Below are 25401 nucleotides of genomic sequence, written 5' to 3'. Positions count from 1 at the left end.
TTTATTTATAAAGAGCTAAAAATTAATTTAAATTAAGAGCTAGCGGAGTTTGGCCTATGGCAGCAGAGGCCTTCAGCTGAATTACTCTAATTATGCTTTGCTACTTACAACAAAATATATTTTAACTTTATACAATTATTTTCTATGATTTTCAAACCAAAACGTTTTACACAAAGAACGCAACAGCTTTAACTTTTAACATGCAAATCAATTTTAAATATTTATATAATAAAAATCGCTCTAAAAACGCTGCCGCAACTCAAAAGATTTATGTTTGATCTGATTATGCATTTGTTGCAATTTGTTGCTTTTATTTAGTTAGTGCTTTGTTAACTGCAACAAATATTTTTATGCAAAAAAATAATAAAATAATTGACTGACTTACATATTAAAATTTAAAAGTAATTGCAATAATAGTTAATTCAACAATAAAATTAAACTAAATTACAACCTTATCAGTAACTTTTGTTGGTTGAATATACGCCGATAACATTTATAAACGTAGCCCGGGCAAAACTTTGCTGCGCGTAATGCACTGCGCATTTTGTATAGCGCATGCGTTAATTTATTGATTTTTTGTTGCAGTGTAGTTTTCTTATCAATGCACATTGTCTGTGGCTCCAGCGATTTTGGTGTGAACCATCAGCCAGAAATATTCTCATTCTGTGTCTGCGACTTCAACTTGCAGCGCGAGTTGCTCTCTTAGTCTAATCGCGCGCTAAGCTGCTGACAAAAAGGCAAAAGGTGCATAGCTTTGATTATTAGAGCGCAGCAGCGCACGGGGAGCTGCAGACAGTGAGCCTCAGAGTGCTGCATTGTAGTTGCAGCAACATTTTCTTAGGAAGCGCAGACACAAAATCTTGACCACGTTTGCGAAAAACTGAGAACAGAGCCACGCATCCGGCCGAAAAGAAGCAACACGTCTGTTGTCGTGTATTATGCAAACTAGATGGACGATAACTAAACAGATAAGTGCGACTGTACAACTGTACGTGTACAAATTGCAGGCAGTGTAAGGCAATTTATGTAGCAGGTAGCAACTTGGGCCAGCCAGAGGCTGCAACTTGCAACAGCTGGCGCAAGGATTAGCTAAGTAACTGCAACTACCTGTGGGTGGGTGCATGCGAGTGCTACCTGTACAGTGGTTACAGCTTTACCTGTACAGCATATAAAATTGCTGTCAAACTAAGCAGCAGCAACATTCAGTCAACAAACGTCAAACGTGCAACAAGCAAAACAATTTCAGTGTGTCAAACATAAAAATATTGAAAAAATGAATTTGGCAAATTTGCAAACAGTTTTCTATAAGAAAGCATCGGAGGCGCAGCGCAGACCGCTGCCAACTGAGCTGCCACCCAATTATATAGACAATCTGCATATTATATTCTTTGAGCAGATATTCGAGCAAATCGAATATCTAAGCGATCAAGTGCGCATGGCACGCGCCTATCCGCAGTTTCTGCCGCAAATATTGAAGCTATGGATGAAGCGTTGGCATAATCGCATAGTTGGACCCAATACTGCATTTCTGCTGCTGCTGGATATAGAGGATTATTGCTTCTTTATGGAGCACATGCATCCGCTGTTCACCGAGCTGCATCTACACGAGGAAGGCGTCGCTTACTTTGCCGAATTCTATGACTATATAAGACATTTGTCTGATATTAATATACGCTGCTTTCCCAGCGTTGAAACCTGCGTGCTTGCGGGCAATCCCAAGAGCATTGTGGATGATGATTTGCGTGACTTGGTTATGATGCTGCCGAATCTGAAGCGCTTGACTAGCTGCATGAATCTCTCAGGCGCTTATTTGTTTGCGTTTAAGAAACTGGAGCAGATTACGCTCAAGTCCATGTATCATTCCATACCGCTGGACAGTCGCTGGATACAGGAAATGTGCTTGGACATGAAGCAGCTGCGTCTGCTGGACATTACCGACAGCTTCGACAGCAGCGTGCGTCTCACTGACATCAAGCTGCCCAATCTGGAGGTGCTCAAGCTTAATCTGAGCAGCATTGAGAACATATTGTCCGAGGTGCTGCAGCTGCCCAAGCTGCGCAAGTTGGCTGTGCGCTTTGATGACTCACGCCAACTGGCTGCGGATCAGGAGACCATATTCCAGCAGATTATTGTGGCCAAAAGTGATTGCATTACGCGCATTGCTTTGAACAATGAGGTGGTGCAGCTGCCTGCGCGTTGGCAACACGCGCTGCTGCTGGAGCTGCCCAAGCTGCGTTCGCTTGTATGCGAGAATTGGTTCCATGATGTATTCTTTCTGGATCGCCAGCACATACCCTGCGAGCAAATGAAGGTGCTCAGCTTTAGCGGCTGGGAGATAGTGCGTGAGCCTCAAATGCTTGCGCTGGTGGGCGAGTGTCCAAATCTTGCGCATCTGGCGCTCAATCATTATCACAGCCATGTGAACAAGCTGCACAAGCTCAACGAGCTGCGCATGCGTGAGCGCTACAAGGAGCCACTGCTGGTGTTCAGCGATGCCATGTGGACAATGCTGCAGCCCGCCGAGTACAAGCATTGGCGCAATGAAAAGTTTGTGCAAGTTACTTGCGATGCCAGCGTCTATGAATATCAAGAAGATGGCTTCGAGTTTGACTTTGTCTAAAGCGTTGCTCAACTACAGTTGTACATATGTCTAGATTTGTATATATTTGATTTTTTAATAAAACAAGCCCTGCGAACAAAAAAAACTTAATTTATACTTATTACAACGCTTTAGGGAAATGAAAAAAATCAACACATTTTATGTGCTTTGGGCTGCAGCTCTCAAGCCGCTTGACCTCCACACACACTTGGCTAGACATAAATTATTTGATTTGATTGAGTCGGAAAATGAGTTCGCAAAATGCTGCGGGGCACTTTGTGCTTTGGCTGCGGCTTGTTGCAAGCTGCACTGCTGCACACACTTGACTTGAGCGCTGCAGGCTTGGGGCGCGGTCTCTAAGTGTGCCTGAGTCAGCTTTGGATATGCAAAATATTTAACTACATGTGTCAGTCGTGCAAATTAAAACGTAAACAAATTGCTAGCCAACTATTTATTTACAAATAAAAAGTTTTACTTTGTATAAATTTAAGCAGTAAAACCGCAGCAGGTTTGCCTCATTTCATTTACAGAATTATTTCCACTACATCATTAATTTTTCCCATTTCACTTATTGTTTTAATTAAAACATTTTTTTATATTTTATTTTAATTTTTTTTCTAGGCAAGCCCAAGTTTTTGTTCGCTTACGCTTTCATTTTTAGTATTTTGTTTTAGTATCTTTACCAAAGTTTTCCTTATGGAATTGCCTCATTTAATTTCCAGTTCTAATTGAAATATTTCCTCTAGCTAGCTACTTTATTAATTTTACCATTTCACTTATAGTTTTAATCAAAACATTTTTTAGACATTTTATTATATTTTTTTTTAGGCAAGCACAAGTTTGTTTGCTCACGCTTTCATTTGAAAAGTTTGCAGTATTTTGATTTAGTATCTTCAGCAAAGTTTTTTAAAATACTATAAGCTAGAAATCTTGTAAATATATACAGTACCTAAATTAATGTTCTGACTGACTTTTGGCTCAATATGTGACAGACTTTGCTCATTTTTAATGCTTCTTATTGCTTTTTCGCTTGTACCGCTCACTAACTGCAACTAAAATCTTGTCAAGCAGTTTTAGCCAAGACTTGCTGCACTTTTTATGTTATAGTTATATAGCCAAATCTTGTAAATATATACACTGCAAAAATTAATGTGCTGACTGACTTTTGGCTCAATATGTTGGATCAACTTTAATGCTTCTTATTGCTTTTGTCGCTAGTACTGCTCACTAATTTTAATTTCACTTTCCTCAACTGCAACTAAAATCTTGTCAAGCAATTTAAGCCAAGACTTGCTGCACTTTTATGTTATAGTTATATATGCTTTCGACCCACTTCATTAGACACTTACTATAAAATTATAAGGCATAAAGCGTAGCCTGCATTTTACTTTCGTTTTAAGCATTTTTTTTTTATAACGTGACAGCAACTAAGTTATTGGCCGCGCTGACAAGTCAACACAAAGTCAAAGCTGTTACTAATTTGTGGCCAAATGCAAGCGAGAGAGCAAGCGGCAGTCTGTGAGATTAAAATGCAAACGAAGTGAACTGAACTGGCGGCGGCGACGGCGGCGACTTGGCGTCGACAGCTTGAAGTGGACTAAAAATTTAGAAATAATGGACTATTAATTTATGGCCCCGTTGCAGTTGCCATTTCGAACCTTTCGAACGCATATTTATGGCTATTTTATTAATTGACTAATTGCGGGCGTTCGTATCTTAGCCACAGTATTGTGTGCACCACTTAAGCCACACAACGAATGGCCATGCAACTAACTAACTGTCGCTAGACCCTTGCGCCTAATTTCTCTATTAATTTTACATTTAACACGGCCACGGGCAATTCGTCATGGCCAAAACAACGGCATTAAAAAATGTGTAACGAATGCGGCAGGTGAAATTTTTCGTTCAATTCGTTCACAGCCATAACTATGTGGATTTGCTAATGAAATCAAATGAATTCATTTAGTGCATAATTAAATTAAACTCAGTCTAAAAGTTCATAGGGCTTGCCTTAAGTGGTGCACGCTCGCCACCATAAATAGTGCGATAAGCCCAAGCGGCCTATTTGATATTAGATTTTTTACTCTAGTAAGCAGCAGCAGCAGTAGCTGCTACGTAAGAAAAGAGCAACAGCTTTAAGCTTTTGTTTCCCAATCGACTATAAAAATGCAGCAAATGATTAGTGAGACTAAATTATCAAAATGCTATAAAAATGCTGCAGGAAATTGAACTGGAAACATTAAACGAAAATATTTTATACTAAAGTTGCAGTCAACTTGAGTAAACAAAAAGTTGCAGCTAGTCAATTAATTTAAATTAGTAAATTCAAAATTGATTTTGATTTGTTACAATATAAAAGTTAAAGACAAGCCATAGCACAGTTGATTTTCTGTTATATTCAATTCTAACTTGGCTTAGGCATATAAATTGCTATACAAATTGCTTTATTTTTATGCCAATACATATAAATACATAAATACTTAAAATAAATAGCGTATCAACAAATATTTGCAGTCAAATAGCAAACAATGAAATGTTAAAATTTTATTTTTTAATGGAAATATTTTCTGTGATATTAATTTGTAAGCAAATTTATGTAAGAAAATGTTGCTTTGGCTAAAATATTATTAAAATTATTAGAAATAATTATAAAAATGATTTTATGTTTAAGATTTAGTTGCTAATATGTTGTTAAGTTAAATTTTGCAATCATCTAATTCAGCACAAAAATTAAGCGCAGAACTTTCAAATTATTTATAAGTTTGTATTATCTTTGAGCTCAACACTTTGTTTGAACTTGTTAGTAGTATGTTAATCTTATTTAGTCTAGTTTATATTTATTATATATAATATCTTTGAGTCTAACACTTTGTTTGAGTCCTACTATCAATTCAATTCAAGCCAAGTCTAGTTTAACAGGAATATTATTATAATTATTTTAATTGTAACTTGGAATTAAATCTATATTACATTTATAAAACCAGAGCAAGCTGCAGACAATATATGCTATATATGTATAACATATATGTACAATATTTGTCTTATCAGCTGCTATTTGTATTTAATTCCAGCAGCAAGCACAAAATCTTAGACAAGTTTCAAACCAAAAATTGTTACTGCTCACATATCGAGATCTATATGCGATAATAATGTTACCCAAGCTACATAAACTGCATTTATGAATTTTCAATTCGTATGAATTAAGCTTAAGTGATAAACAAAAATTTCCCTTTAATTTAGAGACTCAAACTGTGTGTTAAGTCAAGCTTTGCAGGTGGTCTGCTTGCCATTGATTTGCATGGCCAGGCCACAAAACATCAACGCAAGTGTCAACAAATCTTTACGAGCCAACAAAATGCGCTGGGTAATGTTGCCTAGACAGCGACCCAAGCTCCACCCCACCCCGCGCTGAACTCCACAGTCGACGGTTTGTTACTCTGTCTAAACGTTGACAAATCGTTTTGAAACTCAATACTTTTGTGTAATGCAAAAAAAAGAAAAACCTCATTTGGGCAGCACTACGCACTACAAGGCAACAAAGAACTTGGCCGGCATACAAGAGATAAATGCTTACAAATTTTATTGCCAAACAAGTTGACGCGTTGTCGACGCTTGTCGAACTTTCAATGTTCGTATTTCGTTTGCGTGCGCACTTAAATATAATTTTATAAATAAATGAGCATTGACTAGCGCACGACGTTTGGCAGTTTGATAGATTTATGCACAAGCTGCACAAATATTTGCGGTGTAACGGTAAAAGCGAAAAATCTTAATTACCACAAGTTTGTCACAGCTGGCGCTGCTGGAAGCCAAAACTGTACGCTGCGGCTCTTTCGAAAATCGCGTGACATTTCATAAAGACTTCAAATCGGAATCCACCAACAGCAGGTTACAAACGATTGCCTGCTTTATGAAGTGCTATCAATGGGTCTATCAAATGGCAGAGACGACGACGGCGGCGGCAAAAATTGCTGCTCATTTGTTTTAGCCATCAAAATGCTAATTGAGCTGGTTCCACAGTCTTGTGGCTTTCATCTGTTGCCGCCCCAAAAATTCTGAACCAGTATAGCCAACGAGCTGCCGATAATTTCTAAACAAAAAGTAATTTAGTAGCAAGCGGCACGTTTACAAAGCTATCGCCAAAACTGTTAACGGTTAGCTGTCAAATCTAATAACTGCATTTAACAATAGGAGCTACTAACATTTAATTTCGTTTGCCTTTTTCTACGCTTAACGATGCAAAGCACTCAGAGCAGAGCGCTTTAAGCTGCTGCTTCAGCTGCTGCTGCTTTAGCTACAGCCAAAGGTTTTGCATACAAATTGCCCAATGGGCCAGTAGCCAGTTCCAGTCCTCGGCTGCTACACTTTGTTACCCAAATTTCCTATTAATTAAAAGGCCGTGCTTTGATGGTTATTAAAAAACGATTTTCATCAAATGCTTTAGCAGCTGCTGCTGCTGCTGCTTATCGCTATCGCTGGAGACAGTCGGGCGTGTTTGCTAATGAAGTCAACAGCAGCAGCAGCAGCTGATAAACAAAAGAAGTGACGAGCTTGCGCTGACGAAAAAACAAAAGACTTAGGTGACGAACTTGCCGCGAGCAACAAAGTGGGCGCTCAATTAAGCGTTAATGTTCTAACTGCATATTCATAAAATTAACAAAAGATACCAAATCTCAAATAAACTTAACTAACTTATAGAGCACACAGATTAGGCTGGGGCGTGTCGCTGTTGGTTTAAATTATTAGCAATTTGGTTTAGCAAAATGTTAATCGAGAAAAAAGTCGTTGTTATCTAAAATGAACTTTGGGTTCAGCGCAATTTAAATGAAAATTTTGCTGTGACGTACATTTGGATTTGAATTTTTAAAAATCAACAGCATTTGATGAGTTTGCTGAACTGCTTCGTATAAAGTTGCAACAATACACGAAAGTTGTATAATATTTTGTAATATAATAAAAAAATTAATTAAATAAATTACCATTTAGAAATGAACTATGTCTCGACTACAATTTAAATAACAAATTTTATTACGCTCTGCCCTTTTCAAATGCTATATTATTTTGTATTTGTTTAACATTTTCAGTTTCTATTTAAAAATTTATTTACCAAGCTGATTTGTTCCTTAGAAATATTTTTAGAATTTTCTGCATACCATTTTTTGAACTATTATTTAAATAACAAATTTCATTGAAGAGTTTTTTTTACATTTTATTACCCTAAGCCATTTTCAAATGCTTTATTATTTTAATCAGTTATTGTTTTAAATTTCTATTTAAATTTGATGTTCCAAGTTGATTTGTGCCTCAGATATATTTTTAGAATTTTCTTTATACAATTTTTTGAACTATTACTTAAATAACAAATTTCTTTTGAAGCGTTTCTATTAAATTTTATTACGCTCTGCCCTTTTCAAATGCTCTAATATTTTAATTGCATTAGTTATTGGCCAAAATTTTCAATTTCTTTTTAAAAATGTATTTTCCAAGTTGATTTGTGTCTAAGAAATATTTTTAGAATTTGCTGCATACCATTTTTTAACTCTTTTTTCACTCACTCCACTGCCACATATTTGTTTATCTGCAAACTCAACTAAGCAGTTTGCAGCATCTTCGAAGTTGAGTGCAACATTTTATAGCTTGCAGGCACGTGCATGCAATTTTCATTCATACATTATTCATTCATAATGTGCTTTGGCTTACAGACAAGCCAATGAAGCCAAGTTAAGCCAAAGCCAAGCTCAAACACATGTGTGTGCAATTTGAAGTCTCGAGCAATTGGCAATTTTCAAGTCAATTGCCTATTTTAGGCTGCTTAAAGTTAATAGAGAAATCGCTGCGTAAACGTTTGAGAGACATTTGCATAGCGCACACAGCAATTTACAAAATTTCTATGCCCAAATGCTAGGGCTATGGCAATTATATGACACCAAAATATGCAACTTGTTGACAAGCTGCAAGAGGTGGTAACTCAATTTATTTATTTAAATTTCTTTTGCATGCAGGAAGTGCTCAACTTGACGCCAGGGCTGCGAACACAGGCTAGAGATGGAAGTGGGTTTGGAACAAAATTGTGTGCGCTTAAAAAATTCACGAAAATCAAATCTAAATCAAACCAAATGGCAAGTAAGTTCTAAGTTTATTAATTAATACATAATTTTCTCAACAATTGCAATAAGAATAATATAATATAAGACATAATATAATAATTCAATACATAACATAATATTATAAGTCTAAGCTTAATTAATTGAGCAATTTCCAATCAGGCTTGGCCCTTATGAGATTTTGACCGCGTCTCGACTTCAGTTGCTATCCAGGCCGTGCCTTAATAAGCAGCCTCATGCTCATCTCTAGCTCACACACACCTCTCCACACTCTTGTGATTTATTTGACATAGTTCTCTCTCTTGTGGAACGTCGCTGCTGGGGCGTTGCATTAATTGAAATTGCAAATAATATTGTCTTGTGAAAATTGATAGAATTTTTATGCAGTTTTTTTTTATTTGTTATGACTGCTCATAAAACAGATTTATGTTACGTTTTGGGGCACGGCTCTGGCCGCAAGTTGAGACGTGTATTAATTGAGGAATTATAAAAATTATATAAGTTACACAAGCTACGATTTTTGGGTAACCAAAAACGCAGCAACTTGTGTGGCTGAGCTATAAATAAATTGACGGGCGCTGCAATAAAGAAAATGCGCCATAAATATGCTAGAAGAAGAAGCATGCTAAACATATGTATATGTGGAAAGCTGTGGAAATTTGCATAAAGTTGATACTTAAAATTTATGCGCGTTATCATAAATCAACAATGAAAAGAAATGTCAAATAAAAACGCTGACGTTATTTGATGTTGATGAAAACAAAAGTCGTAGAGCGAATGCTGCTGGCCAATTGAAATAAGAGAAAATTTATGACCGCATATTTTTAGATAAATTAACAGTCAATAGCGCTGAGAGTTGAGGCCACCCAAACCAAGATGCGGGCACACACTTGTTGCTTTGTTAGCCAGGACAGCAAAGTTGGCTTAATGAGTTGTTCGCTTGACTGACAGCCAAATGGCGCGACGCTTGTCAATGCCTCAACTATTAATCAAAGCTAACAAAATTGCGCACTTTTTGTTGTATGTGTGTTAAGTATAATTAATATGCTCTATGCGTTTCGCGCAGTGTATGAACTAATTTACAAGTTACCATATTTAAGCAAACTACAAACTTGGGCGTTGGCCACACTTTGCAGCTCTTTCTAACGCGATCTCTCGCTCTAGCGCAGCTAGACAAAGACAGCATTAGACAACGGGAATTCATTCACAAAACTCTTTGCCTGAGCTCATGATACACACCCACACATTCAAAGTCAGCGCAGCGTTGTTAAAAGTAGAGCGCAGCTGCAGCTGAGACTGACTGCAAAGTTTTGCAATTCAATTTGCAGTTAATCTTGGCGGCGGCGTCGACGTTAGCAGCGCAGCAAGCAGCAACGTTTATCAATGAAGCCACCCACACTGCAAAGCATATGTGGGGTGTTTGCTTGTGTGTGTGTGGGAGCGCGCTTTGTATGTGGGCGCAGTTCTCTCACGTTTTGCAGACGCCAAAGCTGCTGCGCAAGCTTTTCGAAAGCTTTTTACCAATTCGCTTGCTTGGCTGGTTAAAGTTTTAGCTACGCAGCTTTTTTGTCAAAGGTTAAATGGCAAATTTGCAGGTCCTTTTGCTGCTATAAAAAGCTCAGAATTTCTACGAATTGCAGCAACAAGTGCGTTGGCGTTAGCTGTGCAGAGATCGTCGTAACATAAGTACAGTTATGTGTGGGCTTCTAATTAAATGTGGATTGCATTACAGCAGCAGCTAAGGCGAATGCCTTAAATCTATGAATAAATTTAAATCTATGTGCATTTGATTTAATCAATGCTAAGCAAAGTAAACTCTATAGTTTAGCTCTATATTGCTCTATAGCTTATAGTATAGAAATGTTGTGAAACAAATAGCAACTTGAAGCTTGTAGAGATTTTAATATTAGGCTACAGTTTTAATTCGTTTTAAAGTTATATAAAAAAGCAATGAAGCAATGGTAATGTATGTAGCCTGCTAAGCGATGGATGCAGCCTTCTGCCCATATATATAATGCATGTATAGATAAGTAAAAATTCTCGAATAATGTTTAATTAAATGTACGTTGCATAAATGGTATGCATTAAATAAATTATACATTTGGATTTGCGAAATACTAGCAAAGAAATCTGTAGAGTACGAAATTTCTTGAACTTAATTTTAGCTGTTGCAAAACTTTAACTGATTTTATTATTTAGAATATAATGCTACAGCCTTTACTCATATTGAAAATATCTAAAAGAGCAATAGAGAAATGGCAATGGATGTAATTAGAGCTACAGCAAGAGCTGGAGCTAGAGTTAGAGTTAGAGCAAGAGCTAGAGCAAGAGCAAGAGCAAGAGCTAGAGCGAGAGATAGAGGTTAAGCCAGAGCTAGAGCCAGAGCGAGTGATAGAGGTTGAGCCAGAGCTAGAGCTAGAGCTAGAGCTGGAGCAAGAGCTAGAGCTTGACCTAGATCAAGCTATAAGTAAACTTCTCATATCTACTTAGCATACTATTATTAGAAGACTGCACCTAACTATGAAATACGCTTTAGCTAGAGCTAGAGGGTTAAATCGTAGAAAGAAAATGCAGCTTGCAAATTATTAGAGCAAGTATTAAGTGCGCGCACATTCGCACAACATCACAACATTTTTCTTATACAATTTGTCAAAACAACAACTTATACTTTCGAGTTATAAGAGCGTGCAGAGCTGAAGGCAGAGCTAGAGCTAGAGCTAGAACCGAGCCAGGAGCCAGAGTGAGCAAAGAGCTGAGTAGAGGAGAGCGAGCAGATAGAGGTAGAGCCAGGAGCTGAGCTAGAGCTAGAGTTAAGAGCTTAGAGCTAGAGCCAAGGGCAAGAGGCAAGAGCAAGAGCAATAGCTAGAGCGAGGAGTTAGGAGCACAAGACTAGATATAGAGCTAGACCGAGCTATTAGCTAGGAGCTAGAGCTTAGATCAAGGCCAGAGCCAGAGTAGGAGCTAGAGCTAGAACCAGAAGCCAAGCTGGCAGCAAGAGCTAGAGAGAGGCAGAGCGAGAGATAGAGGTAGGCCAGAGCTAGAGGCTGGAGCTAGAGCCAGAGGCAAGGAGCTACAGCTAGAGCATAAGCAGAGAGCTAGAGCTAGAGCTAGAGCTAGAGCTAGAGCTAGAGCTAGAGCTAGAGCTAGAGCTAGAGCTAGAGCTAGAGCTAGAGCTAGAGCTAGAGCTAGAGCTAGAGCTAGAGCTAGAGCTAGAGCTAGAGCTAGAGCGAGAGCTAGAGGTAGAGGCAGAGCGAGAGGTAGAGCCAGAGCTAGAGCTAGAGCTAGAGCTAGAGCTAGAGCTGGAGCTGGAGCTAGATCCAGAGCTTCTTCTTTTTTCTTCTTTCTCTTTTTTTCCATATAGCGGAATGCATAAATAAGTAAAAATTCTTGAATATTAAAGTAAATAAGAGTGTTTAAATTGCTGCAGTCGAAGTAGCGAAAGTCATTTGATTGTAACTTGTCTAAGCTACGACTTTGATTAAACTTCAACTTAGTCTAAGCTTCAGTTGCGACTAAAGCTCGACTGCTTATATAACAAACGTTGCTTTTGCGCTTTATTTCAATTCCAGCTTGTACAAAAATTAAAATTTTAATAGCCAAAACCCATTTTAGTCCATGCTTACTATATATCAAACTATAAATTGAACAGTATTTATAAACTAGCCCACTGCCTGCTCCCAACCTCCCTTAATTTCAAGCTGCATCTATATATAGACCCTAAATCCGAGCTGAAGTTGAGTGCTGTGCTGCCTTGAGGTGAATTTCAAAATATTGCAAAAGTCCAGAACATTCTATAGCACACGACAAAGCTTTTTGCATTAGACTTTTCCCCAGCTGAGCAGCTGATACAACCTAATTAGCCTTATGTAGCTGTTAGCCCTCTCAGCTTTGGCTGTATGTGTGTCAAGCTCAGCCTTTTGTAGCTGAGAACGAACGCGCAGCTTTGCGGGGGAGTTGGCTGCTGTCATTGCAAGCGCAAGCGAGACAGCAATAAGTACTGTTTGTTTGTTCGTGTGTGTGTGTGTGTGTAGGTTGGGGTACAGTTGCCCACACGTCGCCGCATTGGGCGACGAGTCAACTGTCTAAGTAAGGCGATGATCGGCCCACGATGTTAGCAACGCGTCGCGAGCTTCGCTGCCGGCGCAGCCAAAACTGCGCTGAGCAGCGCAAACAGTTTTACAGCCTCAGTTGCTATACGAACAGCTCTCGAACAAACGCCACAACCGGAAGGAAATTATCGCTTCAATTGCTAAAATCTGCAGACAAAATTTACGCGACACTCGCATGAGATCGTTAAGCTACTCCCCAAGTCCAATTGCGTGCGCCAAATCAAAATTGCATAATCTCGAGCTACGACGCGCGCTCGCGATCTCTCGCTCTCGCTCTCGCTATCTGCGTCGCGTCGCGTCGCGTAATCGCAGTAGCCGGCGCACATCCTTTGACTAGGCATTGCCCAAACAGCTTATCAGCGGCTGGCCATCATCCAAGCCCAAGCCAAGCCAAGTGGACTCGCTGCTGAGAGTTGCGCGTGCGTCTGCGCGGCTACGTCTTGATAATTAATTACGAACGCAGTCGCAGATCGGCTGCAAGTTCTATATCTATTGCCTGCCATCTAGGCAGCTTGCCGTCTCGCTCTCGCACTGCGGCTTTGACTTTCCGCCGCGGCACAAACTTCTTATTTACGCGCTAAATCTTGATGGCAAACAGCCAGAGTCAGAGCCAGAGCCGCAGCCACAGAGCCACAGAGACCGCAAGCCGGCTTTCCTCGTCTGTTGCTCTGTCCGTCCATCTATCCGTCCGTCCGTCGGTTTGTTGTGCCTTGCGTGTGCTGCCGACGACATCTGATTGCCTTTTTATGGCGGGTAAGTAGCTTTGGCTCAGGAGGTTCAGCGACGCAGCTCGCTACTCAATGAAAACTATTGCCTTTTGCCTTTTGCTGACATCTAAACAAGTCTATTAACTGCTTAACAACATTGCGCTTGAGCCATTGTTTATGATTTATGCGCTTAAGTTATTAATAGACAATATAAACTAAAATGTTAGACGCAAGTCAAGCTGTAGAAATAATAATTTTGTATAAGATTTTATGCTAGTTGAGTTAAAGCATTTGTTTAGCTATTAAGTGCATATGGAATGCTAGTGCAACAGTTAAGGTGGCAGCTTCTTTTGTTAGCTAGCCCTATTGAGCTGCAAAATTCGATTACCAACACTGCTTCATTTAGCTGGTCGGTTTTGCGCTATAGAGCTGCAAACTTCGTTTACCAACACTGCTTGTCGTTTATTCATTTAGCTAGTCAGAGCTGCAAAATTCATTTACCAACACTGCTTGGCATTTATTCATTTATCTAGTCGATTTTGCGCGATAAAGCTGCGAAATTCGTTTACCAACACTGCTTGTCATTTATTCATTTAGTTAGTCGCTTTTGCGCTATGAGCTGCAAAATTCGTTTACCAACACTGCTTGGTCAATTATTGATTTAGCTAGTCGGGTTGTCCTATAGAACTGCTAAATTCGTTTACCAACACTGCTTCATTTAGATGGTCGGTTTTGCGCTACAGAGCTGCAAACTTCGTTTACCAACACTACTTGTCATTTATTCATTTAGCTAATCGGCTTTGCCCTATAGAGCTGCAAAATTCGTTTACCAACACTGCTTGTCATTTATTGATTTAGCTAGTTTGAATTTTAAGCTCGCTATATAATTTTAAACGCTAATCAACGCTCATAAAAATCAAATTCGGCTTAAATTGCCATCAAATCACTTCAGTCAATGAAGAGGCTCTCCACATATCCACATCACCTCCAATGCGCCCCCACCGCCCAAGCGTGTAACACATTGTAGCTTAAGCGGTCTCTTCCGCTGCTGCCAGCTCCGCTTGGGAAGCGGTCTAGACTAACCTTTTAGCCAATGTGGCTGAACTGCATGTTTTTGATTGAATAAGTCAAGCAGCTTGCTTTAATATTTTGCCTAAACGCTAAACTAATAATGAATATTATATAGCAAATATATATATATATATATACATAGAAAAGATGAGAAAATGTTGTGGACTAGCTGAACTTTATTATTCGCATAATTGTTGTTTTAAAAACAATTTATAATGAATTTATGTAAGATGGTCCTGATGACCAATTTTTTATTACGTTTTTCTTGTAGATTTTTCTACAAAATTCATTAAAATCTTAACTAAAGCCTTAAATGATTCAAATTTGTTTCATTTTAAATTAATAAAAATGCAGTTAAATAAAAAATTTAAGTATCAAATTGGTTTAGCAAAAAATAATCACTAATGATGAGTTAGATGGGGGGACGTTAACCTGTATATAATTGCCAATGCTTCCTGCCTGAATTTTCTATGCTTGTTATTTGTTTAGCTTGTGGAAAGGTTAAAATAACTTTTGCCTAGCTGATTTAAGCATTTGCTAAATGAATATTAAGCGCATTTAGCAGCAGAAAGTTTAAGCAACAAATTTTGTTGAGCAACGGATTTTGCTTATATGTCTACACTATATTTATTTCAACTTTAAAATAAGTGTGCTAGTTTTAAAGCTGCTCTATTGCTTTCGTTGACATGCTTACTATATATATAGCTAAACTGTATACTAGGCTGGCAAATTAATGTAATTTTTAATATAAAATAAGCTGCACTTAATGCTCAATTGCATAGCGCACATTAAAACGCTTTGCAGCAGCAATCAAAACATAAGTTTAGCAGCACAAATTTAAAGCTTAAGCTAGTAAATGAATTTAGTACGGAAATGAATTTTGCTGCTATAGCTCAACCCAATATTTAGCTCAACTGTTTACCATTTAGTCAGCTGCTCTATTGCGCTCATTTCTTACATAGATTTGATATGCTTTATATATGTATCTTAACTAATTACTAGGCTAGCAAATTAATATTTTTTTAATATACAAATACGCATTTATACATTAAACAAACGAGTTAAACTCAAACGCTTTGCAGCCGTAAAAAAAACACTAGTTTAACTTACAATTGAAGCAAACTGTATTTTAATGTTAACACACAACTCAATTAGCCAGTCAGGCAATAATATGAACGTAGCTCTCAACATTAAATGCCAAATGTCAAACTCCACGCGTGCCGCAAAACGCTGTCAAAGGTCAAGCTGCAGCAGCGGCAGCAACAGGGAGCAGCAGCAGCAACAGTTGCCGTTGCCGTTGCGTGAGAGCACAAACTGCTGCTAATTAAACACAATTTACACATATACGCATCGGCTTACAATTAATGCGAAATTTGCAGTGCAGCTGACATTTGAATGCGTAGCAATGAAAATGTATGAAAATGAAACGCGCAAAGTTAAAATATCAAAGTTCAACTCAAAGCATGAGACACTGAGAGAGAGATTTTGGGGCAGGTACGCTCACACTCTCTCGCTCTCACTCTCGCTCTCGCTCTCCTCTATGTGAGCTTTATTCATTGATGGCTGCAATTCATTCATACATTTGGCCATACGCAAGTCTCGCGCGCTCTCGTCGCTTAGTTAGCTACACCCACCTGCTGTCATAGTAACCCCGGGAGCTACTGCCACAGCCCACACACGTGGCAAGCAGCAGCGCTAGCGGCAAAGGGCAAAGTAGCAAGCAACAGGAGCAGCAGCAGCAGCAGCTACGCATATTTATGAGCTTGTGTGCATGAATTTGATTTGGCGCTGGACTTGCTTTTGTTTAAATATTGGCAGCAATTGCTGCTGCTGCTGCTTACAATGAAAATTACGCCAATTTATCAGTTAGTCCATGCGCTATTGTGTAGGCGTGTTAATCGCCTGCAAACAAACACTCACATGTTGCTGCGCGCAAAACCCGCCCCCACAGCGCTTACGCCCCCAAGCAGCAGCAGCAGCAGCAGCAGCTTGGCTTGAAACATGAATCAGCAAGTTGTAAATGCCAAAGCTAGAACTTTCATTCATCAGTGCGCATCAGCGTACTGATTTCATTTCATTGCTGGTCCTTTGCATACTCAACTTTACCCTTTAAATGTCAAAATGAGCTGCGAGCAGCATAAAGAAAAAACATCTAATTGCTGCTGCTGCTGCTGCTTCGTTGCTTAGTTGTTATTGTTGGTCCTTTATTTGCTGCAACGTGGGCGTTAAGCATTAATCGCTACGAGTTTATGAAGTTGCTACGAAATTTCGCAGGAATTCATTTCACTAAAAGGACAGGCCAAGCCACTTATCAATATCAATAGGCGTATGCTTAATATTACTCATACGCACAGACGTCAGTAGCAGCAGCAGCAGCAAAAAAATTGAAAACAAAAACAGCAAAAAAATGATAAGCCTTAGAATGCTGTGACGTAGTCAGGGAGAGAGCGAGAGCGAGAGCGAGTGGGAGAGAGCAATTGGCTATCAATATATGAACAAATTTGATGGCCTCACCCACGCGCGCGCTCTTGACGCTCTCACTCTCTCTCGCTCTCTGCCATTTGGGCCACCCACACACACATAGACAGGAGTCGGAAATGCCGCTTGCCACTCTCAGTGTCACCCACACACGCAAACAAGCAGCAGCAGCAGCAGCCGCTACACAAACATCAAATTATATTAACGAGAAACAAAAGCAACAATTACACTGATACAATTTTCGTGCATATTTCGTATCGCTTGTTGCTGCCGACGCTACTCGCGCTGCTTAGTATTTGCAATAGGAAAAATTTGAGCGCTTTCCATTTTCGAATTTTCAACGCTCGCGCCAGTAGCGCATTGACGGCTCAGCAGCTCGTCTCGGCTGCTTTCGTTTTAACGCCAAACTAAAATAAAATAAAAGCAACAAAACGGCGCGACAATTCAAATAAAATAATATTGAGACAGTATATTATATATACAAAGCTAAAAATATATATTTTTGACAATTATGTGCGCGTAGTAAATTTAACAAAACCGTCGGCATTTTTACATTTTTTTGTAGCGCGTTTATTAACATTTTAAAAGTATATTTTATAGTTGGCTGTTTATTTATATATATGGAATATACATGATGACTAATCGCACGTATTTTATATTGCAGCTCAATCAATTAACTAAAATGATCTAAAGACTGATTTGGTGAAATTACAAAAACAAATGTGCTAAAGGTGAAATTTTGATAATTAAAAAATGTTAGTGCGTATCTAAGTTCAAATGGAGTCTATTGTGCCAAGTTTTATGTGTTTTTATTATTTTGTTAGCGTTTTTCATTTTTTGTTTAATAATAAAAACAAACATGTTGCTGACAATGCGTCGTCAAAATGAAGTGTTAGGCAGCCAGCAGCAGACAACAACAACAGCAACAGCAGCAACTACAACAACAACAGCCACGCCCTCACCGCCTACAGCAGCAGCAGCAACTACTACACAGGACTCGCTAAATACGCCCACAACGCCGCTTGCGCGCAATCCTTTGCAATTTGTTACACCAGCAACAAGTGTTGCTGGCGTGCCTGCTTTTAGCTATTACAACAACAACAGCAGCAGCAGCAACACAGCTGCAGCCACAAACTATTTGCCGCCACACAATCGCGAGCCAGCAAGCAACGGCGCTGAGCTTGACGAATACGTTGACATTTTACAAGTGCAACAATTGCTATTGGACAGCTCAGCAGCCAAAAACGAGCAACAGCAACAGTTGCAAGCGCCAGCGCTAAGCAAACCGCGTCCGCGTATCAATCTGCAAAAGGCAACGGACTATGCAGCTCAATTAACGCAGGGTAAGTTCCAAAACTACATTCAAATAATAAGCATTTAACACTTTGATGAGCCCTGGGCAACTTTTCGATTTTCAAACAAAGTTTACATCTAGTTCGAGCAAGCACCTGTACCTAGCTATGATCGAACTCTTATTGCTCAATTACAGTCTTGCGCTTCTTTTAAGGCTGATTCTATGAAAATCGCTGCAATGATTGATAATCTATAGCTCTCTACTCTTTTTACTTTCGTATATCAGCGCTAAGTTTCCATTAAAGATTAATCTTAGTTTGGCCAAGGAAATGTAGCTATGATCGAACTCCATTTCCTTAATTAAAGTCTTGCGCATCTTTTAAGACTAATTTGATGAAAATAGCTGCAATGATTGAGAATCTATAGTTATTTTTTCCCCGTATATGAACGCTAAAGCTCCCTAAAAACTTTTTCGATTTTCAATTAAAGTTTATTCCTAGTTCAGCCAAGCAAATGTGTCTATGACCGAACTTCCACTCCACAATTAAATTCTTGCGCATATTTTAAAACTTATTTTATAAAAATCGCTGCATTAATTTAACAGCTGTAGCTCCCAAAAGCTTTCTACTCGTATATCAGCATTAAGTTCGCTGGGCAGCTTTTAGATTTTCAAATAAAGTTTACTTCTAGTTCGAGCAAGCAACTGTACCTAGCAATGATCGAACTCTTATTGCTCTATTACGGTCTTGCGCTTCTTTTAAGGCTGATTCTATGAAAATCGCTTCAATGATTGATAATCTATAGCTCTCTACTCTTTTTATTTTCGTATATCAGCGCTAAAGTTGCCTGGGGGTGTTTTCGATTTTCAATTAAAGTTTACTCCTAGTTTGGGCCAGCAAAAGTAGCTATGATCGAACTCCTATTCTTCTATTAATGTCTTGCGCGTATATTAAGACTAATTTCATTAAAATCGCTGCATTGATTGAGAAGCTATAGCTCTCTACTCATGTTTCCTCCGTATATGAGCGCTAAAGTTGTCTGTGGACCTTTTCGAGTTTCAACTAAAGTTTACTTCTAGTTCGGCCAAGCAAATGTAGCAATGATCGCACTACTATTCCTCAATTAAAGTCTTGCGCATCTTTTAAGACTGTTTTTATTAAAATTGCTGCATTGATTGAGAAGTTATAGCTCCCTAAAGTTTTCTCCTTATATATCAGCGTTAAGTTCGCTGTGCAACTTTTCGATTTTCAGCTAAAGTTTACTTCTAGCTTAACCTAGGAACTGTACCTAAGATCGAACGCTTATTGCTCAATTACAGTCTGGCGCATCTTTAAAGACTAATTTTATTAAAATTGTTGCATTAATTGATAAGCTATGGCTACTCTACTCTTATTTTCTACGTATATCAGCGCTAAAGTTGCCTGTGAGCCTTTTCGGTATTCAAATGTTCATAGCAGCCAGTTCTTCAAAGAAAAGCTATCAATGACTGAACTGCTATTCATTAATTAAAGTCTTGTGCGTACTTTAAGACTAATTTGCGCAAAATCGTTGCACTGGCTTAGAAATTAGCGGACTCTAGCTATTTACTTTCTATCAGCCAAAAAGTTCGTTACACAACTTACACTTTTGCTCACTAATAAATAAAATATATTAAATAATATAATAAACAGCTAAATTTGCCTTTATATTAAACTACAATTTGCCTGTAATTCAATACGAAAATGTTAACGCTTAGCTAAAAGCTTTTAAACAATATATATTTTCTATATATTAAACTTCGATTTGCTTATGCTTTGAGTATAAAAAAATTCGTATATGTCAATTTTTGTTATTGAAATTTACATGTAGCTTCCTCAATTAAACCCTTAAATTTTATTACTAATCTCTCACTTAACTTATGATTTTCTCTGCTTACAGCTGACACAGCCTCCAGCGCTTCACGACGCGTGCTGCTTGATTATCCAAATCCTTATATATACGGCAATCATTATCATCATACGCCGCCAAGTGAGGACCTTGTGGCCCTTTGGTTTGGCAGCAATGGTACAGGTAAGTCCCCCACCACTTTATACGCTATAAGTTAATTATTTTTAAGTGTCATATGCGTATAATGTTAGTGGCGCCACAGTCTGTTGCATAATACGCGCAACTCAAAATGCAGTCCATAAATTGCCAAAATTAATCTATGAATGAAGCTGACAGTTTGTGTTGGCTACGCATATAATGTGTCGCCACCAGGCGGCAGTGGGGCATGCAACACACAGCAACACACACAGCACTTGCAACTCTAACTGCACGTAATGGCTTCATAAATAAATATTTCAGCGCACTTTTAATGCCATTCGCTTGTAATTTGAAATTTGTCTAACGCTTTTTATTTTTTGTGTTGCTGGCGCCGCTGCGAAAATTTTGAAATGTTGCCAAAAACAAACTTGAAGTTGATGCAGCTAGCGATAGCGCCCTTTCGTTTTTTTTTATGGTAACAGGTGTGTAGACACGTTCGCTGGATGGTCAGCGAGCAAGACCACCCAAAGTGTGTCAATGTTGGCGCCTTTGGGCAAAAACGTGCGCTGAATTTTGCATAGAAATATGAGCTTGAAGCTGCAACTGCGCTGCAAGCAGCAGCAGCAAATTGTCTTAATTAATTAATATCATAAATTTGCGACGGCGCTTAATTGTCTCATATATGTGCTGCTGTCTCGCTTGCACACACATTTAAAGCTGCGCAGCCAACTAATTAGCCAGGAAATGACCCCGGCTGACCGATCAGCAGCAATTGCAATGCAACAAACTCATGAGACATGCAGCTGACTGACCCTAATCGACAGGAAACTGACTCAATCTCAGCTGTGGCCCTCAGCAGCGCCAACAGTTGCTGCTGCTGCTGTGCAGTTGCAATCAATATTCATAAATCTTTGCTGGCAAAAGGTTCAACAATTAATAACGTGACCTGTTTTTTGCTTTTTTTGTCGCTTTGGCAAATCAAGTTGGGTGATCGTTACTGTTTCCAATGAAAATCACAGCGACAACAGCAGCAACAGGCCAACTGACAACACGAAGCAGCAGCAGCCAAGAAAACTGCATGAAAATTAAGGCGACAAACGCAGCGCTGTGTGGCAAGCAAGCAAGCTGCATGCAACCTTTGCCGCCTCTTGTGCCAAGCGGAAATCGTTGACATGGACCACACCATGGCTATGGCTTGGCTATGGCTTTGGCTTTGGCTTAGCCAGCGAGGCTTGCCTAATGTTTAATTAAGGTGATTGCTGTGCGGCCACTTGCATGTTGTTGTTGTCAGTTGTGGTTGCTGACGACGTTGATCAGCGCCAAATTGGTTTGTAAGGATCCAAAGCGTGTCTCGCTGTCAAACACTTTGGCCAAAAGGACATGCCCAGCCCCAACGCCAACGTAACAACAACAAAGCGCACTGAGCTTAGCTTAGCGTTTAATGAAGATTAATTGCAATCAGTGTGCCAGTTGAGCGGCGATTAATTGCCAGGCCCAGCGAGCGGCGAGAGCAGCATGGAAATTAGCTAAGGAAGCTGCGCTGCTGCTGCCTGCCTGCCTAGACTTCCTGCTAGACAAGTCTGATCGTAGCAGAGACTCGCTTTGTGTGCAGTTCACAAGTTCACAAGACCTCACATAGCGACGGCGACGGGCAACTTAATTGCCATTAACATGGCTGTTGCCTTTAGCATTGTTGCTGGCTCACAAACTTTTGTCATAGTTCAACAGCAGCAGCAACAGCTACAGCCACAGCTCATCAGCTCGCTCTTGTGTGGGCCGCAAAGTGTGCCATAGCCTATTAAACAAATTCAATGCTTATAACTAATTTATTTTGCATTGTCACCTGTTCAAACTGGCGCCACAGACTCCAATCGCATACGCTGCCCAGTCGAATTATATCAAATCTAGTCTCTCTAACCGCAAGTCTGAGTGGGTGTTTTTTTTTTATATTTTTCTGTGGTTTTGCTTTGATTTGGCATTTAACTAAAGTTGCCAGCGACTTTGAAAGTAAAACAACTTGCTGGCTGCAATCATAAGCCTAAAAATAGATGCTTAACACAGAGGTCAGTGTGGTGTTGTAATGGAGTAAGCAAAGTAGTGCTTAAAAGTACACTGAGAGAAACTAAATGAGCAAAAGTTAGCTTAGCTTGCGTTAGAGTAAGTATTAGATAAGCTAAAGCTAAGACTTTCTTTATTTAAATATAGAAATGAAAGTAAAACATTTGCTTATTATTAAAAGCGTATCAATGAGCATCATGCAGTTTAAAAAATTGTAGAGACTATAGCTTAACTTTTCCATGCTTTGAATGCTTACTGTATGCACTGTAAGTAAAGCGTCTACTACAGTCGTTTGGGCCCAACTTTACTTATCTTTCTAGTACATTCAGCTACACATAAAGTAAAACTACAACAGTCTTCGGCTGTGATTTATATTTTTTTTGTACTTCGCTACATATTTAAAAAAAAAATGCTTAAAAATATATTGCAAAATATAGTTGAATTTAATAATTTCGAATTAAAAGACTGGAATTTTGCAAGCTTAGTTAGTTTCAATAGCGTTAAGAATTCTTCTAACTTCTCTTTGAGCAATTCTAATACTAAACCTCATTTTTTTACACTACATATATTTAAAAAAAATGCCTCAAAATATTTAGGCATTGTTAAGCTTTAGAAATTTGCAAAATATAATTGATTTTAATAATTTCGAATTAAATGTGTTTGAAATTTTGCAAGCTTAGTTGGTTTCAATAGCTTTAAGAATTGTTCTAACTTCTCTTCAATACTAAACCTCATTTTTTTACACTACAAATATTCAAAAAAAAATTCTTAAAAATATTTTAGCATTGATAAACTCTAAACAGTTGAATTTTATAATTTCTAATGTAAAACTTGCGATTAATGTTGGTTTTAATAGCTTTAAGCATTCTTCTAACTTCTCTTTGAGCAATTTCAATACTAAATCTCATTTTTTTACACTTATTAAAAAAAATGTTTAAAAATATTTTAGCATTAATAAACTTTGCAAACTTGCTATATATAGTTGATTTTAATAAACCTAATTCAAAGTCTTTGAAATATTGCAAACTTTAGTTGCTTTGCATACTTTTTTTTTAATTCTAACTTCTCTTTGAGCGATTTGAATGCTGCATCTTAACTTTTTACACTGTTAAGCGCTTGCACAACTTTCCTAGCTAACACTTTTTCTCAGTGTAGCTAGCTGCTTATGTGGGTGTTACTACTTAGCAGAGTTATAAACGTTTATGACTGCCAAACTGTTAATATGAATCGTGAATCAAACTAAATGCCTTAATAGGCTTGACAGCCAAAAACTTAAAATCAAAACTATTAATGCGATTAAAGCAAACTAATGTGGGCAAGAAGAAAATAATAATAAAATATGTGTATAAAATGCTAAGCTAAAATCGAAAAGAGTAAAACAAAAAAAATTATAAAAATTATTTATATATCGCTAAACTAAAACTTTACAAGCAGACTTTGTATGTTAGATTTAGTTTTAATGCACTTAGTTTAAAATTAGTTGGCGCCTGCAAATTTTCACATGGCAGCAGCATCAGCTGCTAGTTTGGCGCCAGCCCACGCATAGTTGATAAACAAATAACAAATCTTTAATAAAAAAAACCACAGCAACAAACATTAAGCAACTGCGCTTAATAAACTACATTCAAATTTGTTTTGTGCGCCAAACCGCAAGTTGGTTTTTTTTTTATTTTAAATATATACGGGATTAGCATAAAAAATTGCTGGCAAGTCTAAGCCGAACATGAACAACATGTTGCTGTTGATTTCATTCATGAGCTGCAGTTTCATTCATAAGCCAACAGTTTCTAGTTTAAGGTAAGCCAGGCAGCTAACACCTACGAGCAGCCAGCCAACTCGGTTAGCTGCAACTGCAAATTTAGCAGTTGTTGTTGCTTTGTTTTTGGGCTACATTTGGGGTCATATGTTGGCGTGTGTTGCAAATTAAATTTGCAAATTATAGGCTGGCGCAGCGAGTTTCCGGTCGCGCTCTCGCTCTCAAATGTGTGAAGCATAAACAAACTACAAAGTTGAAGTTTCTGTGCGCTGCACTTCATCATGCAGCTTGGCAGCATCAACGCCAAAAAAGGAAAAAGTAGCCTGTGTATTCCTTACGTGCCACACATTTGAACTGTCATGCCACAGTCGTCAGCAGCAGAGAGCACGGCTGACATTTAAGATTTTGAGCCAAAATGTCAGTCACTGCCGCTCGCTTGAGTGCGCAGCATCGTGGGCAGCGTGAGCAACAAAAATCTAACAAATATGACGTATGAACTATGAGCATTGCTTGCCACAAACTGTAGCTATGTGCTACAAGTACTGCTGCCTGGCAAGTGTATTATTGTCTATTACAAAAAAAAAAAAAAAAAGCTCAAGATTTCCTACTAAATTTGGTAATTCAAATTTATAACATTCAACTTTATGCTGCTGCTGCTGCTGCTTTTGCTTGAGTTGTTCAAGTTTTTTGTTATTGTTTTCTAGTTTGTTTCTTTTTTTTTTGTTTTTGTTGTGGGCGTAACGCGCGCGAGCTCAGCTTACAACCCACACGCACGTGTGGTTGGCCTTTTATAGTAAAGCTTTATAGCCACCGCCGTTGCCACTGCCTCGAATTTTGATTGGTGGTCAATTCAATGCTTCGTTGTTTTTCAAGTGCGTTTCCCTTGCCATTGCCACTGCCGCTGCCACTTGACATAATTCAAATAGTCGCAGCAGCAGCAGCAGCAACAACCAATACAAAAATAGCCGCAAATTACGCGCATATTTTCCAATGAGCTCATGCGCGCCCATAGTTCGACATGGTTCGAAGCCATTTCATTTCATTTGGTTGCGCTCTCTACATTGTTGATTGACGATCTCCTATATATATAATATACACATGCAAACTGTCACTCTCTATATAGTCCAAGATTTATGCGCTTCAGCTTGACCAAAAATAAGCAGCAGCACACCCAATGCTTGACTTTGGAACATTGCTGCTTGCCAAGATTTTTTTCGCGCTG

General features: G+C 38.6%; 2 protein-coding genes across 2 annotated transcripts in view; both read left to right on the top strand.

The window, feature by feature from the left end:
- The first annotated feature begins 613 nt into the window (after positions 1 to 613).
- On the top strand, positions 614 to 2688 carry LOC108602120. The gene has a single exon (XM_017990147.2). The coding sequence runs from the start codon at positions 1274 to 1276 to the stop codon at positions 2618 to 2620; it is 1347 nt and encodes a 448-aa protein (XP_017845636.1). The 5' UTR covers positions 614 to 1273; the 3' UTR covers positions 2621 to 2688.
- Positions 2689 to 17857: 15169 nt separating this feature from the next.
- The window catches only part of LOC108603657 (alpha-protein kinase 1), a 38346-nt gene continuing 30802 nt past the window's right edge, over positions 17858 to 25401 (top strand). Inside the window, exons 1-2 of the mRNA XM_017992634.1 lie at positions 17858 to 18411; positions 20279 to 20410. Of these exons, the coding sequence (XP_017848123.1) occupies positions 17928 to 18411; positions 20279 to 20410 (616 nt within the window). The 5' untranslated portion in view covers positions 17858 to 17927. The remainder of the gene's footprint in view (positions 18412 to 20278; positions 20411 to 25401) is intronic.

This window comes from Drosophila busckii, chromosome 3R (assembly GCF_011750605.1).
Source record: "Drosophila busckii strain San Diego stock center, stock number 13000-0081.31 chromosome 3R, ASM1175060v1, whole genome shotgun sequence".
Taxonomy (NCBI): Eukaryota; Metazoa; Arthropoda; class Insecta; order Diptera; family Drosophilidae; genus Drosophila; species Drosophila busckii.
Note: the sequence above shows the minus strand (reverse complement) of the source record. Positions and strands in the feature narration are given on the sequence as shown.

Excerpts from the sequence above, each read along its gene's own strand:
- LOC108602120 (XM_017990147.2), top strand. The coding sequence starts at position 1,274 with ATGAATTTGGCAAATTTGCAAACAGTTTTCTATAAGAAAGCATCGGAG.